The sequence below is a fragment of the Leuciscus leuciscus genome (assembly GCF_965113295.1).
Source record: "Leuciscus leuciscus genome assembly, chromosome: 5".
NCBI lineage: Eukaryota > Metazoa > Chordata > Actinopteri > Cypriniformes > Leuciscidae > Leuciscus > Leuciscus leuciscus.
This window is the reverse complement of record NC_138729.1, coordinates 24,783,238-24,804,299: the sequence shown is the minus strand read 5'-3', so window position 1 is coordinate 24,804,299 and position 21,062 is coordinate 24,783,238. Positions and strand designations below refer to the sequence as shown.

At 39.6% G+C, this 21,062-nt stretch overlaps 1 protein-coding gene across 5 annotated transcripts in view; it reads left to right on the top strand.

Annotated features, from left to right (window-relative positions):
• The window catches only part of rhobtb4 (Rho related BTB domain containing 4), a 57,018-nt gene that overhangs the window by 20,933 nt on the left and 15,023 nt on the right, over positions 1 to 21,062 (top strand). For all 5 annotated transcript variants that reach the window (XM_082169333.1, XM_082169335.1, XM_082169334.1 and 2 more), the window contains 6 exons: positions 6,362 to 6,563; positions 6,975 to 7,078; positions 13,286 to 13,471; positions 14,180 to 14,981; positions 15,333 to 15,552; positions 17,330 to 17,448. In XM_082169333.1, the coding sequence (XP_082025459.1) occupies positions 6,372 to 6,563; positions 6,975 to 7,078; positions 13,286 to 13,471; positions 14,180 to 14,981; positions 15,333 to 15,552; positions 17,330 to 17,448 (1,623 nt within the window). In that variant the 5' untranslated portion in view covers positions 6,362 to 6,371. The remainder of the gene's footprint in view (positions 1 to 6,361; positions 6,564 to 6,974; positions 7,079 to 13,285; positions 13,472 to 14,179; positions 14,982 to 15,332; positions 15,553 to 17,329; positions 17,449 to 21,062) is intronic.

The following is a 21,062-nucleotide window of genomic DNA, read 5'->3' as shown; positions in this document are numbered from 1 at the left end:
TGAGTCTCTCATTGCTGAGTTTGCTCTCAAGGGTAAAGGTACAGTTGTATTTATAGTGCACATGACAGCTTAGGTCCATAGGACTCATGACGCTTGTAGTCCATGTGGGCCACTGTGCTAAATAGTTAAACTCTTTTTGAAGACTTAATTGGTGGTTCACTGTTATGTATCAGCTTAACTTGTGCACATCTTGCTGTAATTACTACTTTGTTCTTGCTGATGTGAACTTGTTTGAGTATAGCATGGAGGACATGAGTGTCAGTTGGCTGCAGTTGCGATCAGTTTAAGGATCATCAGAAAATACTAGCAAATATATGTATATAGCCTACATATATTTGCTAGTATTTTCTGATGATGGCACGACGTCACATACATCAACAACATATGAAGCAGCCTCTATGGAAGACACTTAGCACGCATTTCAGACGTGAATCATGGCAGAGTCGACGAAGAAAGCGCGGTCGGACTCGGAAGAGTCAAGGAAAAGAAAACGACGGCTCTGTGTGTTTGGTATTTACGACAGTAACGTTAAATACAAGTACTCCACACATGTCATAAAAAAGGCCAAAATCGGAGGTATGAATTTCCCAGGTGCAACCTAACAGATTCATTTTGTCCAATGTTTTACTTGAAAATGTTGTATCTATGTGCTATAGTTCTTTTAAAACCAGTTATCGTTTATTAAAAATCATTTATTTTAGATTTTTTATAAAGTGCAAAGACATTAATACATGAAATGGGACTTAAGCATCCAGACACTTTTTGTGGCTACTGCATGTGAAGTAAATAACATGTCCCTGTTGCTATCACACTGACAGTAGATCTCAGTGATTCAGTGGTTAATTCCTCCATTACCCCCCTGTGACTGATGGCATTAAGGGGAAATATCTAACTCATTCTCTGATCTGAAGGACTCAGCACTCTGAACGACTTTGTGGCCTGGCTATAAAATGTAATTGATCCACTAAGAGACATTGACTCCTCGCAGTACAAAGGCATGTGGTGTAAGACACTCCAAGGTTCTATGCTGCAGTGGTACAGTTTGCTCAATGCTTGCTATTTTGAAGCAGTCTAGTATTTGGAAACAATGTCAAATCTGGTGTGCAGCAAAACGCTGCTCCACTTTAACCTGTTTACTGGCAAGCAGGAGACCACCACGTTACATAAGTTGTCTTTGCTCATGGCATACCCTGTCTTCACATGTCCCCTCTATACACACTTAAAATATGCGTATATAAACACCAATGCGGACACACTCAGGGCGAAACACTTGGCATGATGCATTGATGGAAAATACAGAAATTAGGCTAGTTCATTATGATAGGCAGGGGTTAAGCCAGTGTATGTGTTAATATGATTTGGGTTGATTTAGTTTGTTGGATTTTCTTTTTATAAAAAAGGGAAGTCTGGTTTCCGTGTAAAGGACTGGGGCTTGCAGGTGCTCTCTAAGAGCGAGGCTTAATCGTGGATTCTGGTTATGTGACGGCAGAGAGAGCAGCCTTTGCCACTGGAGTTGTTATGTAACACACACACAGTGCAGGAGGGGTAAGCAAGTCTCTGCTGCCCAGCTGTCTAGAAAGACAGCTGTACAGAGAGGGAAAGGACAGTCAAACTTACAGAAGAATACTCTTGTTTGAGATTTATCTCATGAGGAGATCCTGAAAATGTTCCATTTGAATCCGTAATTTAATTTTAGTGGTTGCCACTAGAAATATGTGGAGGGCGCTCTACTAAGTTATTATAGCCTACCAAAAGAGTTTATTGTCCATTAACTGCCATATTTGCTTGTGGGTTGTAGTTGGTCCACAATACTGTGATATTCTTCTTTCTACCTACCTACATATTTAGATACACAAACACACATACACACACACACACACACACACACACACACACTGAGGCTGGCAGGACTGAATACAAGCAGACGAAGTGTTGTGTGGGCCGTACAGTGTTTGTGAATGGAGTGGGCGTCTGCCACGCGTCTCATCTCTCTCTTTCTCTATCTCTCGCTCATTCTTAGACCTCACCTCCCACTGTTTCTATCACTGCCTGTCACTAAAACAAGCGCTAGTGTGGCACACTGCTCGTCTCATTCCCCATGACAAAACACTGACTCACTCAACTGACTCTGCTAAAAGCTTCATGAGACATCCATGTCTCTGGTATCATTGCTTTTATTATACACATTTGTTTGTTGTGTTTGTGTGTCACAAACGGAAACTATACTCAGTTCGTAGATATTCTGACCAAGTGACAAAAACACAACACTATAAATTGTCATCATTTAAAGGGTTAGTTCACCCAAAAATGAAAATTCTGTCAGTAATTACTCACCCTCATGTTGTTCCAACCCCGTAAGACTTTCGTTCATCTTCGGAACACAAATTAAGATATTTTTTATGAAATCTGAGAGCTGGATCACTGCTTCATAGGCTGCTAGGTAATTACAACTGCCGGCCCAGAAAAGTTAGTAAAGACATCGTTAAAAATAGTCCAAGTGACTACTGTGGTTCAACCTTAAGTTTATCAAGTGACGAGAATACTTGTTGTGTGCAAAAAAACCCATCTAACCCTTTAATCACCCACATGTTGATTCAATTCTGTAAAAATGTCTTTCTTCTATGGAACTATTTAATGAAAATGAATTAGGCTGTCAAGCTTTAAAATGACACACACACAATGTTTTATTAATCCAAATAAGTTGTGCAGGATATCTCAAATCTTCTGAGGCTGTACAGTAACCCAGTGTAGGGTGTGAGAAACAGGCTGAAATTTAAGGTATTATTCACCAATAATGTTTCTCAGTGCCATTTTTCAAAGGAAGTGAAGATTTTCATTGAATAGTGACTTAAATTTGAGGTGTTTCTCATAGAAAGCTATCATAAAGTTTCCATTTCCATTTTCTTATGATCAACAAGGATGCGTTTATTTAATCAAAAATATGGTCAAAACAATATAACTGAGAAATACTTTTACAATTTAAAATGACTCCAGCCGTCAGTGTTCTGCTGCTCAAGAAACAATTATTATCATTTGTTGAAAACATTTGTGCTGCTGTGTATTTTTGTGGGAACAAAAAATCTTACTGACCCTAAACTTTCGAACAGTAGTGTATTATAAAAAAATCACCTTTTATATTCCAAAGAAGATGGAAAGTCATCCAGGTTTGGAAAGACACAAGGGTGAGTAAATGATGACAGAATGTCATATCCCTGAATGTAATTTCAAACATGTAGGCCTATAGGAATTGACAATGTGTAGAGAGTTAAATAGTGGAAACATTGTGGTTGATTGTTCAAAGTGCATAAGCTTGCACTCATACCTCTGTACCACCGCCCCACGTTTTGCACGCCGAGAAAACATACTCAAGTCTGTTTCTTTGAAAATTTGGTAAAGATCTCCCAATTATTACATTTTTAAATATGCAGTCATGATAATCTTCACCTTAATAGCATCCTCTATAAATGTTGGTGACTCTCACTCAACAGCTATAAAGATTGCTGTTAGATAACAGAAAGATCTAGTCACATTTACAGCTCAGCTTCATCAGCCCGTAGTGCCACCGTTATGTAACCTGTTAAAGAAGCTTCCTCCAGAGCACCCTTAACACTGACAACATTTCACAGAGATGTCTCTGAAACCTTCTTTGCTGATCCAAAACCTCAAAACTGGCTGTAACATTCCCCTCATGAGGAATTAACTGAGCACTGCTGCTCTAGTTAAAACGTCTCTTGACCTATTGTAGGCTATTTTGACACATTACTAATCTTTGTCTGATTGCCACCTTGCTACTGAGAATGAATTGAGTGAATGAGAATCATTTTTAGTCCCCAGTATGTCACCGGAGGCCAGAACTGTGACGTCTTTGTCAGTGGAACAATAAACAGTGGCGTATTAATCTTTCATGAGTTCTTTTTATGGAATGTTAGCTGTCTTGGACAGCGGAGCTCAGAACGGGTTGTAATGTATATGGCTGTATCACTTTAGCGGTATCAAAAGAATGCCTGGCTCTTAAGCCGCTTGTCCACCAGCGTCTCGATTTTCAAAGCCCATTCATTTCCTATGGAACTACGTCAGGCAGCAAAAACGCCCCCGCAAAGCATGATGGGTCGCGTCGCGTCGATTTGGTCAACAGCGGCGCTGCAAAAAAGTATCTCGGTGGATACTTTATGCAAATGAGAGCATCAAAACGCGGGGCAGCAGCCAATGGAAACTCGGCGGCGAGAATTTGTGTATGGGCGTTGCTATGGTTTCATATTTAAAGTACATTTTTCCCGGCGCGAAAAGCAGCGAAAACGTCACAGGCGTCGCGTCGGAACAAAAATTGATCGGATGCTGGTGGACAAGCGGCTTTAGTCGGCCAAGAGTGTTGCCTGTGTGTTTATTCATGGAAATGCTTTATTGTTTCCCGGAAAGTTAATTGATTTGTGCAGCTCAGGACACTTTTAGTGCATTTATCAAGGGTAATTCAAGCCATAGCGGGTGCACTTTTAAAGCCACAGAGGAGTTATGGTTCCCAAAATCATTTGTACTTATTTTTATACAGCTTCTTTTATCATAGTGGTGTATTAATATAGATTTTTTTTAATTTACAGCTCATTTTACAGCTTATTGAACAAATGTCTGCATTCATTTCAAAACAAAAATCTCTCATCGTTTTAGGGAAAAAAAGCACATCTCACGTTGCTTGGTTTTGTTTGAACCTAAATGAGAACTTGCTAGTTGTCATGGATATTAAAGGGATAGTTCAGGATTTTAGACATGAATCTCTATAGCTTCCCCATAAGCAGTGTGGTGCATTGACCATGACTTACCCCCGACAGCGTCCTGTGAGCCGAGCTCCGGTCCAGTTTTGGTCAAGATGAAATTAGTCCGGCAAGATTGCTGGGGTCACGGCAATAAAACTTTTTTCTTCTCAAATCAATATGTGTTCAAAAGAGTGATATATTTGCGTCACTAAAACGTTGTCTATGGAGAGGTCAGACCTCGTAATGGCTTGGCACTATTTTCTCCCCTGTCATATCACTGCGCGCTGCCGCTACCTACAGCCAGCTGCGAGCTGCGCAGGCGCACACCACTTTTTCAGTTGTTCGGCAGTGTTTACAGCAGTGTTTACGTGCTCAGAACAGCTACACGAACGAGCTAACATAGCTACTCACCAAGAGCGATCAGTTTGTACAAGCTTTGTAGAAAATGGTGCGGACTTGTGACTATCCGGACTGTACAAACAAAGATGTGGCGCTTTCTCCTCACACATTTCAAAGATTTCCTGTGGCAGATGTTGCTCTGAGGCGACTTTGGCTCATTGCTCTGGGCTTCAATGTGAACACCAAACTGGCGAAGATAAAGAAGATATCCTTTTGGCTGTGTGTCGAAGTCAATGTTGTCATCGTCGCTGCTGTAATCAGACATGTTATCGTTCTCTTTACGAGCTGTAAACAAAGTGACACGTGCGCGGCTCCCAGCTGGCTGTAGGTAGCGGCAGCGCGCAGTGATATGACGGGGAAGAAAATAGTGCCAAGCCATTACGAGGTCTGACCTCTCCATAGACAGCGGTTTTGTGCTGCAAATATATCACTCTTTTGAACACATATTGATTTGAGAAGAAAAAAACTTTATTGCCGTGACCCCAGCAAACTTGCCGGACTAATTTCATCTTGACCAAAACTGGACCGGAGCTCGGCTCACAGGACGCTGTCGGGGGTAAGTCATGGTCAATGCACCACACTGCTTATGGGGAAGCTATAGAGATTCATGTCTAAAATCCTGAACTATCCCTTTAAGTTACAGTCGTATGTGTTGGCACGCAGTTCTCCTAATGATTTGTTTCAGATGCATCCCTCAGCAGGTTTTTTTTTTTTTCCTTTTCTCTGCAGTCTTGATACTTAGGAGGTTTAAGTCAATGTTTATGTTCAGGAACCCGGGCAAAGCGTGTCTGGTTTAGCTGTGTTCTCTCATACAAATCAGCATTACCACTGGGCTTTGACCTTAGTTAGCTTCAGGTGGATTCTTCCGAAAGAAGGAAAAAGTGCTAGATGCACTTGTTCACGTCGAGTGACGCTGTACAGCCAAGTGCAGAACTGTGTTGGCTGTCTTTGTTGTTCCTTCCTCAGACAGAAATAGCACCTGACCCAGATTTTTGTTTAAACTTTGAACATTTGGTGAATGAGTAGTCAGTATTGATGTAGGTGTTGTTTTGAGTAACCACAATAATTGGAGTGAATTATTATCGTTTTCCTACCATCATTTGTTTGTTATAACTTATGTTTTGTTTGGACTTTTTGTCCAAATTAGAATATTATTCAATATAATAATAATTAGCAGTACTTAAACTAATTATATCTATTTTGCTGTCTTTCAGGGCCCTCTCCATGGATATAGACACAGATTATGAGCGACCCAATGTGGAGACCATAAAGTGTGTGGTGGTGGGTGATAACGCGGTGGGCAAGACTCGGCTGATCTGTGCCCGTGCTTGCAATGCCACCCTTACTCAGTACCAGCTGCTTGCCACCCACGTGCCAACTGTCTGGGCCATCGACCAATACCGTGTGTGCCAGGAGGTGGGCAGACCTTTGGCATATTGTGTACACGTTGAAGAGCATTAAGTGTTGACATAAATAGTGTACTATAACTGTACATACATGGCAATTGAGTACAACCTGTTTAACCAGTGTATTTACTGTATACACTTTAGTATATCAATATATTCTTTAGTTTATATAAATTAGTTATAAATGGTATACATATATATCCGATATGTTTACTTGTAATATTTGTTCATTTATTTGTAATATTTATATTACGCTCATTTAGTTTTACTTTTTACTTTTTGTTAACTGTCATAATCCTAGCCAGGCAATTTCAAATATATATAAATATATGTATAAACTTGCCAGTTTAATAAAGCTCAATATAATAAATATAATGTGCTTGCATTGGTGTGCTGGTATAATTAAACCTTACTTAACTAGGTGCTGGAGAGGTCACGAGACGTGGTGGACGAGGTCAGTGTCTCTCTCAGGCTGTGGGACACATTTGGAGATCATCACAAAGACAGACGCTTTGCTTATGGCAGGTCAGTTACACAACATGGAACTGGATATGAACTCATAGTGCTCAGTGTGTTGTCATTGCACTATGAGTTACCAATAAACCATGTCACTGAACCCTTGCCTTGATACACACACACAATTCATGTCTCACAATACTGTTGCTCAGATCAATCTTCCAATTGTTGTTTTTTCTGATATCTCTCCACTCTTGGCTGTGGCATGTGTTGCCCTGCCAAGCTTTGGTTATTGCCCTAATCCTCCCAGCTGGGAAGGTAATGTGCTGTAAGCCTAGCCAAAGAGCACTGCGTGGAGGCTCTTATTCTCAGCGCAGTGCAGGGCAGCGGAGGATCAATGGATCAGCAGTGGTGCTTTGGCTCAGGGCAGTGCAGCAGATCACAGTAGCTGCTAAACCAAGCAGAGAGATGGGTCAGAGAATGAGGGAGATTGACACTGTTCCTAAATGCTTACAGTGTTTACATCTAAGGGTGTGTTCACACTTGTAGTTCGGTTCCCTTGTTTTGGTCTGGACCAAAAATTTAAATGATGCATTTAGTCCTGGTTCGCTTAACATGCACACTGTCATTTTTAAGACCAAACTTAAAGATACAAAAACAAAATAAACGGCTTTTATGACGTACATTTTGTGACAGAACTTATCGAACATCCAAAACAATGCTGTGTGCTGGGCTAAACACATCCATATGATAGCATTATTACCAGCTGAGAACTCATGAAGAGCTCATAAAATGAAATGAATTATAAAAGAGTCAAAACAGCGCCAGGAACAGATCGAGAGACCCAACTTTTCAGCGGTTTGAATCCGCTTGTTTGATGAGCACCAAGGTTCTAGGGGTGTAACGATACACAAAACTGACGGTTCGGTACGTCCCACGGTTTTGACGTCTCGGTTCGGTTCGGTTCATTTAGGTGGAGTGGGGGGTTTAGAAAGCTAAAATTGTTTTTGTTTTTAAACAGATAATTTAATTAACAAATTGTGTCCTTGTCTTTAAATTAATTCAATTACAAGTAAACGTTTCGCAAGGATAAAACTAATTATCTGCTAATGCTGTAAACTATATAGGAGCCCTTACTTGCACATTACTATAACATTAAAGCTTAACAACAGAGCCAAGACTTTTAGCCTAAATTCAGTTGCTATTTATTTTTAGATATAATAATAATCAACACTCAAGTAACAAATTGTATGAAAACATGTAAACTGCACATAAGGCAGTTTTTACATTAACATATGTTTTTACTCTAATTTATTATTGAAATATAATCATTTACACAGTTGCTGTCATTTTCATGACAGATATTTTAAACATACATAAAATAATCAAGATGTCATTAACAGGTTAAGTAAAATATAATATATAGGCTAATATAGTGCATTTATTTAGTGAAAGAGTTCATTTCCTTAGCAAACCAACAAGCTGTGGACACTGAATGACTTGCCTGAGGTAAATAAAGCTATGTGAAAAAAGAAGCGTTTTATTGACATATTTCCGCTGTTGAAACACTGACTGAGCGATTACACGAGTTATGATGCCTTTCAGTAAGTATACTGTATCTTTCAACATACCTTCAGGTGTCCATTCATGTTTATTCTGTAACTGAGGAAGAGAATCGCGTTTACTCGCGCTCCGCGCTGCCGCTTGAAATGAGGAGCCTAGTAGCCTACGGTGACCTGTCACGCCACATCAAAGAGCGCCAAAACGACATTTAATGTTTGAATTTCGTCATCAAATAGACAGAATTTGAAAGATTACACCTTGCTTATTATCGAATGTAACAAAACACTGAGCTTATTGCGATTAAATGTGGTTAATGGTGGTTAGGCAACGCTGTATTCGTTGTGTACACATAAGACATGAGGTCCAATGAGCCGGGACAGCAGGGGGCGGGGCAGCAGGGGGCGGGGCGGGCGTGTTCGGTACGCCATGAGAGTATCGCGATTCGTATCGTGGGTGGTGTATCGCGGTTTTTCGGGTCGGTTCGAATATCGTTACACCCCTACAAGGTTCTGATGGCAATGTTCACACTACAACTGCATTCATTTGGCAATTTGGCAATCAGGCAATCACAGGCAATTTGTTTCATTCAAACCAAACCTGCCATAAAACAATTTCACTGCATTAAATACAAACTATCAATCAATACATATATTTAGTGGATGCATTTTGCCCACATATAATTTTTTCTTAATATTTAGGCCTATGTTTTTTAGTAAATACTCATTTCCTGAGAAAAAAAAACTAGGACTGAACCTTTTCCAGCCCAGATCTTTAACCATACGCACAACCGTGGGGGAGGGGTAGGGGTAGGGGGAAGGTCCAGATAGCCCTTGAAACGAAGATTTTTCGGGACCACACTTCAAACGAAGGGCTATGAGAAATGTACCTGCATACACCGACTACAGAGGCAACATGACTGCCAATAATCATTTTCTTTGTCACATTCAATCTTGTGTTCATATTTACGGTCATGTTCTTCAAAGAAACGGTTGCAAAAAAATCGTTAAAGTTCGTTAACAATATGACGCGTGTAAAAAGCAAAAGTTTGAAGCGAAGTGGCCGCGCGAAATGAGACGAATTCGCGTCCACCGCGCCGCACTAAACGCCTCATTCGCGCCGCAAGACCTCCAGACGCGCGTAAACGCGTCTTAACATTGAAATCACTCGCGCCAGACGCTCTATTCGCGTTTGGTGTGAACGCAGCTTTTAGCCGTTGAAGATATCGTCATCAAAAATACAAAAAATAGCTGTAACTCACGCAAGACTACAGCTGACGACGGCATCTTGGAAGTTTGTGATAAACATTGGCGCATCTCCTGTGACGTAGGCGCTAGCGACGATGTATAATGACATGTAACGGTGTAGTAGTGGTGTCCCATTTCTTAGGGGAATATTTTCACCCCTACGCCTTGACACTCTGTTTCAAGGGGCAAGGGTTAGGGGTAGGCGAAGGGGTATAAAATAGAATTGGGATTGGGCCTAAGAGGTCATGGCAAGTGAGGTTTTGATTATGTTATGTTATTCATCAATAATGCTATAGCATTGTAAATGTGTTTTAGTATTACTTGTGTGTGTGTGTGTGTGTGTGTGTGTGTGTGTGTGTGTGTGTGTGTGTGTGTGTGAGAGAGAGAGAGAGAGAGAGATCTGTGTGAATGAATCAACAGGATGTGTGTCTGTGAGATCAGACACGTCCTATGTGTGTGCAGAGTACTGAGGCAGATGCAGTCAGCTGATAAAACATTATTAATGCTGGTGCCCTGTTATGGAAACAGAATCAGGTGACCTTCACCCCCAGTGTCTGTTACTCAAGCTAAATACACACCCACACAGACACATTTAACATTTCTTGAAAATGTTTATCAAAGCCTAGCTGAGTCCATTAATTATTTGTGAACATAAACTGACAAAACACATTGTGAAACGCAAGTGAAACGATCCTAACTTATTTAGATGTTTAGGTAGATAAGGAAATAACCTCTGGAGGAACCGTGACTCAGTGGGTAAGTTCTCTTTCACGAGCTGACATATTTATACGTGCATATCATTACACACGCGTTGTGTTTTCATGTTTAATGGAGACTTTCCATAGACATAATAATTTTATACTGTACAAACTGTATATTCTATCCCCTTACACTAACTCTACCCCTAAACCCAACACACTCGACTTTCTGCATTTTTACATTTTCAAAAAACCACTTAATTTGATTTATAAGCTTTGTAAGTTTTCCTCATGGGGACCAAAACATTTTCCTACAAGGATTTGGGATATTGCCATCATAGTGGGGACATTTTTTCCCAATAATGTAGAGTTTACCAGGCCACACACACACACAAACTGATACCATCCTCGTGCTATGGTACTGCCACAAGTTATATTCTTTGCTTTTTAATGTTGATTTTTGTTTGTTTGTTTGTTTGTTTTTCTTAGAATATTTAGACATATTGTATGTTTAGATGTGTCTCTGTGATCGAGACTCTGTTTACAGTGTAGTCAAGCAGACCTGTAGTCAGGAGTTTGAACTTAGACATGCTCTACATAGCGCTAGAGAACACCACACACACTGATTACATAACACAGTCCTGTATGACCCTCAGCACTCGTTTTTACAGCAGTTATTATTCACTGAGAAATGGTGAATGATTGTGGACACATCTGTGGTTGTGGTGTGTCAGTCTGTTTTTTATTTGTCTTTTCACTGACCCATTTCCACATATTCTTGCAAACGTTCCCATGTTCATGAACATACACTGACAGAGACACAGACAATCATCGACTTTGACCCCTGGAGGCTGTAAGTCTATTTGCACATATATCTTGTATGCAGGGTTTGAAATTAACTTTTTCACTCACCGGCTAATTTGGCAACTAAAATTTTAAGTTACCAGCCATTCAGAACTTCTACTAGTCGAAAAAATAAATAAATGAACCAGATTAACTACGTCACAGCTTATATATATATATATATATATATATATATATATATATATATATATATATGCAGTATATACATATATATGCAGTATATAAATATAAAATTATATCTTGTAATTTATAGTAAAAGTTCTGAATGAGACACATAGGCCTATATATAATAATTTTTTTATTTCATACATTGATTTCTTATTTAACAAAAATCCTGTCATCCAGCCATCTCCTCCCTTCTTCTTTCGTCCTCATCCTTTTCACCAAAAATGTGACGTGGACAGATCAATACAGTACAAAGAACATCAATAAAAAGTTGGATGTTGGAAAATAACAATAACTTTTCTGTTAACCAAATGCATTTTAATCTTGGCTATTGATTAAATGCAATCGTTATATGTTGTGTAGTGATGTGCATGTTCAAGTAAGCCAGATATGTGCAGATTCTGTACAATACGCTGTATTTAATATACCATGATGACTCACGAGTTGATTATTCGCGCTAAATTCGCAGATTTGGCTTATACGAACTTCCCCAGCAGAAGTTAGTAAACATTATAAGTAACCCGCCAAATTGGCTAGTGATTTGACAGCGTTACCCACAACAGTAGATTTTTACCCGCATTTGGTGAGTTTAGTAATGAGGCTTAGCTGATCTTGTTCAGACTGTATATGGGCAATCCCGTTGCAATGTCAACATTACCATATATTTTCTAAAGGAAGTCAACATGTTATAATTGTCCACTTTGCTAATTGTATGTTTTCAGGGAAATTCCATTGTTTAATCATCACACATGAGGTGTTCGCCAATAATAAAGCAAAATTTTGGAGAAGCCATATTGTTTCAAAAAAGTAATAGTTCTAGATTTTCACTTTGTTGTCAATAAGTATTTCCCAGAAAGATTACATCAATGAAAGAAAGAAAATCTCTTAGAAATGTTGTCTGAGAAACACTCTCTGTCATATTATATCTATAAACATGCACATGAGCACTTTCCAGTGTAAATGCATAACTGTGATGAGATCCGCTAGACCAAGTTTGTTTACATTACACCAGCAATGCAGTGCTCCATTAGTCATTCTTGTGTATGCTGGTCTCACATGATGAGCTTGTGAGTGCAGCTGTGAAATATGACATGGTCGGACGACTCGCTATTATTAGACCAGCGCTGCTTATTGAGTCAGATGAGATGCTTTAATGACGTGCGCAACACCTTGCATGCAGACACATTCACTGGAAGAGCACACCTGCATTAATACACACGCAATCACACAATCATTACTCTATTTGGCTGCTCACTCTCTCACTGTTTCTTTATGAAGTTCATTTATGCCGCAGGGGAAATGGTCATACCGTGACTTGCATTATATAAAAGACTGATTATGATTAGTGAGCTGGTGATCTTTGGATTTGCATTTATGCAAAAATCTCATTTATGAATGAATGTTAAAGCCATAACTAATATAATGGTAAATAAATATCACTTTGCATATAATTGTGCCACAACAATACACTTGTCAAATCATTCTCTATAATATAATATAAAAATATATAATAAGTCTGGACTTATGACATTTGGAAACCAAGGAAATCTCTTTGTAGCTCACAGTAGTTTTGTTTGTTGCATTTCACAGTTTTTATTCCAATAACAGTGATTCACTGTCCATTTTAAAGCCTCTGTGTAGGATGATTAGTGTCCAGGGTTTGCCAATTTCCTGCCTATTACATGATTCCTTCGGATGTATTCTCTTTAAATAAATATCTTTCTTTCTCTGTGTGTGTTTAGATCAGATGTGGTAGTGCTGTGCTTCTCTTTGGCCAATCCGAACTCCCTGCGCCATGTCCGCACGATGTGGTTCCCTGAGATTAAGCACTTCTGTCCCCGCACCCCGATCATCCTGGTGGGCTGCCAGCTGGACCTGCGCTATGCTGATCTGGACGCTGTTAACCGGGCTCGCCGGCCTCTGGCCAAGTATGACCACATCCTACACCCACTCGTAGCACATATTATGTTGTTAAACTTCAGTATGAAGAGTTTTTCATAATTTTTTTGAGCTTCCGTTTTGAGAGGATTCTTGTGCTTTTTTGAATGTTTGTGGTCAGTTATGCATTTGCATCACTTGCCTTTGATGCCTTGTAGGGTAAGATGGGTAATATACCCCCATATATTGTAAATACAATTTTAAAAATGGTTGGTACGATTTAAGAAAAAAATAAATTCAGTAAGGACACATTCAATTGATAAAAATAAAAAAAAGACTGTAAAGACATTGATAGTGTTTCAAAAGATTTCTATTTCAAATGAAAAACTTTCTGTTCATCCAAAAATCCTGAAAAAAAATGTATCATGGTTTCCACAAAAATATTAAGCCAAATAACTTTTGTCAACATCAAAATTATATAATATTTTAGTGATAACAAGAAAAAAAGTTTTGACCACGATTTCTGAAGGATCATGTGACACTGAAGACTGGAGTAATGATGCTGAAAATTCAGCTTTGCCATTACAGGAATAAATTACATTTTATTCAAATATTCAAATAGAACACAGTTCTTTAAAATTGTAATATTATTCAACAATATTACGGTTTTACTGTTTTTTGAGTCTTTTGATAACATTACAATCATACTGTCTGGCTTTAATAATGCTTCTGTTTTTTCTTTAACTGTTTTTTCCTAGACCCATCAAACCTACAGATATCCTGCCCCCAGAACGAGGCCATGAGGTCGCTAAGGAACTTGGCATTCCATACTATGAAACAAGCATTGTTGCTCAGTTCGGTGTAAAGGATGTGTTTGACAATGCTATCCGTGCTGCGCTCATCTCTCGACGCCACCTTCAGTTCTGGAAGTCCCATTTAAAGAAGGTTCAGCGTCCCCTCCTCCAGGCCCCCTTCCTCCCCCCCAGACCACCACGACCTGTGGTGGGCATCCCCGATCCTCCTCCCATGGATGGAGAAGGTCCGGACTCTCTTTTCTGCCAGCTGTTGTGTGCAGACGTCCTGTTCCTCCTCCAGGCCGGGGCCACTCGTGTCTTTGCCCACAAGATGTACCTGGCCACTTCCTGCTCAAAGTTCTATGACCTTTTCACTATGGACCTTGGAGCGGCAGGGCTGGAGAAGGAGGATGAGGAGAGCTCAGAGGGGAGTGAGGAAGAGGAGCAGAGCCGAAGAGGAGCCAAAGAACAGGCTGGGCGTACCAAGAGCCTGGACATTGATAAGGAGGGTGAAGGTGGCACTAGGGGTTCAAATAGGCTGCTCATGTTGCAGCAGGGCTCACTGAGGACTTCACAGAGCGATAACGCTCTGCCTGCCAGGGGCCAGTGCTCTTTGGGACCCCTGGGAACAGGCCGTGCTCTTTTGGGATGGGGGCGTGGTTTCCTGGGGGTGTATCTGGAGATGGTGGATGACCCTGTGACAGGTCGGCCGAGACTTATGACAGTAGTGTCCATGGATGAACTCATTCAAAAAGGGCCTTTCCAGGTAAGAACAAACTTAAGGCCAATTCACACTGCACCAACAGATGCCGACAGACAGCAACAGATACTTTTTCGGGTTTTGTCGGATCAGAGTCGGCGTCAGTCGGCTCTTGTTTAGGCCAATTAAACATTAAATCGCTGTTTGTCTCGTCTGTGAATGTCTGAGAAGTGACGTACTGTAATCAGGTGACTGTCGCCATTGGTCTGCGTTTGTTGGTGCAGTGTGAATTGGCCTTTAGATGACATACAGTATTATAGCGATGACCATGATGCCATTGCATGTTTTTTAAGAATCTCTATGAAATCTCTGCGGCGGTGTCACATTATCTGTTTTCCCTTGTCTCGGCTCTTTTAGGCAGTGCTGCAGTACCTTTACACGGGTCACCTGGATGAGAAACGTGGGGATCTGATGCAGGTTGCCACCATCGCCGAGCTTCTAGAGGTCTTCGACCTGCGTATGATGGTGGCCAACGTGCTGAACCGTGAGAGCTTCATGAACCAGGAGATCACCAAAGCCTTCCATGTGCGTCGTGCCAACCGCATCAAAGAGTGCCTGAGCAAGGGTGCCTTTGCTGGTAGGCAATCTGAAATCAGGGTCAAACATGCATTACGTATTTCTCTGAGGACGCATTAATATAGTATCTATCGATCTATCTATCTTATTCAAAGCAGCGCCATCTTTGATTTTCAATGGGAATGAAAGCGAGGCTGTGAGGGATAGACATGCAACTCTTCAGTGGGTTGTACTGTTATTTTATGTGTTTTGGGAGCAGATGCCATTGAAAACACAGTAAGTCTATCACTTACAGCCCCACTTTCATACCTGTCATGGCGCTGTTCTGAATAAGGTCTATATTGTCGATGTTAGATTAAACTCATAAGGAAAATCAGGTCATATCATTTTGTGACATCCTGACAAATTTTAACTATAGTATTGTGAAAATACCCTGCTATCTATCTATCTATCTATCTGTTTTATCGTTTTACACTGAGAAACTGAATCAAGTCTTTTCTCGAGTTTTCAATCTTCAACTTTAATGACTTTTGACAACTTTTGATGTTGCTGAGGGATTAATGGAGTTCTAATTGATTTTTTTGACTAATTAACTGTCCTAATTTGGATAATTCTGATTCTTCTGGAGGTTCTAGTGTTATTGACTATATCTAATCTCGCATTCAAAAGGTTTTCGTAGTGACACCATTGACTCGAGCCTCATGAGTTCTATTTTCAAATCCAGAATCCTGTGGAATTGGAATAGAATAGTTTATACTCTAGAGCAGTCAATTTGCACAATTTGTCTTTCCTTTCCTTCATTCAGTCTCTGTTTTTTGTTGTTGTTGTTGTTGTTTTGAGTAAATACCCAGTGGAGTGCTTTAAAATATCCTTTCATTTGCTGTCAATTAATATTAGCATATTGTGAACATGTTTGCATTTCTGCTTTGTGGTGTTCTGTGTCGCTTAATCTCTGTTATTGTCATGTCTTGTGTGTTGTGTGCATGTTTGTCATATTTAACCTTTTAATAATTAACCTCAACACTCCTGTACTCTCCACTTACACCTGTTTATTTCATTGCATCCTCTGCAATTGTCACAATCTAATTACTCAACCATGAAGGTGCTTCTCTCATGTTTGAAAACCTGAATGTTTTTCATCTCCATTTTGGCCAGAGGACTACTTGTACATTTCCTAAAGCCGGGGACACACTTAACGACTGTAAGGCCGATTCTGAATGTAATTTGATACTTATGACTGATCATACCCAAACGCGCAGAGTCAGAGACAGTTGCGTTCAGTCTGTGTTCACAGTCGCGGTTTAAAATGTGCTACAGTCGGTGGAAACAGTCTGTAAGTGTGTTCAGTTCAGTCTTAGAATGTTTCAGCTAGTCTTTAAGTGTGTCCACAGCATAAGGGTATGCTGAAGATTAGAAACCAAATCATTAGAGATTTATTTGCTTTCCCCGTCAGAGTCAAAATCAGGATTTAATTTAATTAGGTGCAGTTTTCCCATCATGCCCTCCTGATACCCGAAGCATAATGCTAAGCAACCTTCCAACATCATCTGTTGTTTAACGTATTTAGTGAGCAACAGTGAACATGTGGAGTCATCCATGACAGTCTCTAAAAGATTCGCTGCTAAAATAAATTTGCCCCCTATATGGTCTGGCCCTCCCTTCACTTTTTTCTGTCTTCTTATCCTTAGCCTTGTCAATCTGTCTATTTATTATCGGTCTGTGTGTCTATTTGTCTTCTCGTCTGTCTCTTTGTGTTCGTCCGTCCACCTGTCTCCCCCTCTGTAGCCTCGACTCTGTGACACACGCCGAGATGTGTGCTCTTTTCCTCCTGGTTTTAGATGTGGTGTTTCGATTAGATGACGGATATCTGCCAGCCCACAAGCCACTGCTCATCTCAAGCTGTGATTGGATGGCAGCCATGTTTCGTGGATCCTTCATGGAGAGCTATATTGAGGAGGTGAGCAGAGATTTTAGTGATTCATATTTCATTAAAGGATGGCGCTGTCTATGCTAAGGTCATAGACAAATACTGATATGCTTAAAAGAAGATTTATCTGAGAAGCAAAACTGCATAAGTATTAAAGATATGGTCTCATTTACTGTTGCTTGGTGAAATTTTGTGGGGAATTATTATTTTGCCTGATGGACTTCTGGTGGAAATTTCCCCACACAAATTTTATTGAACTTTGGCACGTGACCAATAGGAAGCTGCTTGTTTTGAAAGTGACCTTTATGCATCTCTACACTATTGACCATTTTTTTCTGCATTGCTTCACTATTGAATAATTGTTTGTTTTTTTAAACAAAATTTTGCTGAAATTTCGTGCTAAAATGTGATTGGGCTGTAAGAAGTGTATTTTGTCTTTCACTTTTTGTGACACTGGCACTGACAGATTTTTCACTTGTTTTTGACTTTTATACTTGGGTTCAAATTAAATCTACCAGTGCAGTAAGACAAATACACTTGTGGTAGGTATTGTTAAATGTTACTCTCACACCGTGTCTACACCAGATGCGAGCGACGCGATACGACAAAAGCAAATAGAACCCATTATAATTAGTGATGCTGTCTACACTGGATGCAACACGACACAACAAATCCCCGAAACTGATGTCCCTATTTCTGACTTACTCCAAATGCTCGTGATACTTCTGATACGAAGAACAAATAGATTTGCGACGGTCGCTTTGTCTGTGACAACTGTCATGTCCAGTGTAGACACTGTGGTAGTTACCGGTATTTTTGACATCAGTAGTCTGCCATATGGGTTTGATTTGATTTTCAACAGAAAATTGGCTACAACTATTTCACATTTTTAGAGTTTCACCTAAATTTATTTATGGACCCACAAAGTAATGATTAGACTCACACATTGATCCTTTTCGTACCCTGGAGCTCTGACAGATCCCACTAAAAAAGTGGCACAGGTAGTTAAAACTAGGCCACTTCTATGACAGCCTGACCCACATTGATGCAGCTGCGACTGGAGACCGTCTCATCCATGTGGAGGAATTAATAGCCCCGCAGAACTAAACAGGCCTCTGAGGAAAGTGCTTCAGGCAGACTGATGCCGAGACTGAGAGGAGGTCCTGTGCCAGCGGGAACACACGCTGAGATATATCTGCTTTCTGTCTGCTCTCTTGTATTCAAAAGAGGGACACTAGAAGGGGTCTAGAAAGATTTATTTGCTGTGATTGAGGTTGTAGACCAACTTTAGGAGTTGGTATAGTTTTGACATTATAGTAGAGTCATATTATTATAGGTTGGAATCAGGTGTAATTGTTTTACTTAAAAAATAAAATAAAAATTAAGTCGCTATATGAGTTTCCTTTTGAGAAAGAATGAAAAAAAAAAAAAAAAATAGAGTAAAAACAGTAATATTATGGAATATTTTTGCCATTTAAAATAGCTTCTTTCTATTTTAATATATTTTAAAATGTAATTTACTTCTCTGATGGCAAAGCTGAATTTTCAGCAGCCATTTCACCAGTCTGCAGTGTCAGAAATCATTGTAATATGCTGATTTGGTGCTCAAGAAACATATCTTGAACTTATATAACTGCTTTATATTTTTGTGGAAACGTGATTCTTTTTTTTCTGGATTCTTTGATGAATCGAAAGTTGAAAAGAACAGAATTTATATGACATAGAAATCTTTTGTAACATTAAATGTCTTTACTCTCCAATTTAATGTGTCCTTGCTATAAAAGTATTAATTCCTTAAAAAAAAAAATAAAAAAAAAATATTGCTATTGATCGGTAGTGAAGATAAGTTTCCAAATCAAAAGGTTTAGAGAGTAAATGGTAGACATGTTTCCCTAGACAAGGTAGATCAGGTACTTTTTTTTCCATCTGTATTTTGCTTATTTCATTTCCATGTGTTATGTACGGAGCCCTGCACATGATATGTTGAAAAAAATAAGTATATCATGGCCACGAATTGACAATTAATTCCCACGAATTACAGTTTTATTAATTCGTTTCCTCATTTTAAAGCTATACTGTGTAGGATTTACTCCCATCTAGCGGTGAAATTGTATATGAATACCAACTGAATATTTCTTTCTAGCCCCTCCCATTCCGAGGGTGTTTTAACTCCTACGGTGGCCGTATTATTTCAAATCTGCTGGCAGTCGCGAGTAAACTCCCCCTCGCATTCGTCACAGTGCCACTGAGTGTAAAAACGCGAAAGGCAAAGCTTGAATTGCCAGGTATGTCCCTCTTTGCCTAATATATTTTCAAGATGGATGCGCAACATGGCTTCCTCTATTCGAACGACTCGCTCGTATGTATTCTAAATAGCAGATTATACACTTACGAGAATACTTAATTAGTTGGTTGAAGTGATTACACATTAATGAGAACGTATAATTTTGAAAGAACAAAGTGTTTTTTGCTAAAAATCAACTTAAAATATTACACAGTGTAGCTTTAAGTAAATCTTGTGCACAATATACTAATTCGTTCCCTCGTTTTACTAAATCATGGCCACGCTGTAATAAGTCGTTCCTTTGTTTTAGTTAAATCAAAACGAAGGAACTAATTAGTTCAATGTGGCCATGATTTACTAAAAGAGGGAACAAATTCTTAATTCATGGCCATGATTTACTAAAATTAGAGAACAATTCTTAATTTGTCGTCACAATATATATTTTTGTCCACGTTACGTGCGGGGCTCCATCAAGATATGATCCATGAGATACTGTCTCTTTAGATTATGCAAAATCTCTTGCCAAAACAAGCTCATATCTTTGTGTGTGTTTCGGTGTATTGCATAGTTTGCAGTAACAGGAACTCTGTTAAACTGGGCACTTCCTGAAATAAAGGCAGAGTCACTTCCTCAGCACCATCATGTAAAGGAAGTTTTAGGCTATGTTTCATAGTTAATTGGACTCTAAGGTGTATTTGTCAGCAATGTTTAAATTCATTTCATGTTAAATTAGCACATGATAACCATTCCACACAGTTTTTGATAAAGTTACACTTGTTTTCTATGGAATTAATCTGACACAGTTTCTGCTTGGCATAAATTTAGCTCATGTATTTTTCATCCAAAACTATTAAGTCGGGTGTCAAAGGTAAGGTTTCGCTGTATTCCTTTCTGAGGCCGATCTCACCCGCACACTCTTTCCAGGTCTATCCCGTGCACGCTCTCTGATTTCTTTGGGCTACCGTCTGTCAGCTCAAGTTCTAGAAAGACAAGCTCTCTGAGGGCAGGAACTCAGAACCAAGCTGACCAACACCTGAGGTAGAGAGACAACAGGCTGGGTTATAATTGTCCAGGCCTGCCGGTGAACAGGATCGCCCTGTATAACATTACAAGCATTACAGGGAGCTAGATTTACAGCACAAGTACAAACTGATGTGGGAAATAGGATGCTGTCTGCTTTTCTATTCTGACAGCATTGGCTGAGAGTATGTCACATAGAGAGCAACACAAGGTGGCCAGAGACAAGTAAACTTGGTTCTGCTTTGACAAGCTCGACATGCTCATTGGTCAATCGTTGCATTTTAAGGAATATAATAGAGTTACTTCCCCCAAAAATGAAAATTATCTCATCATTTACTCA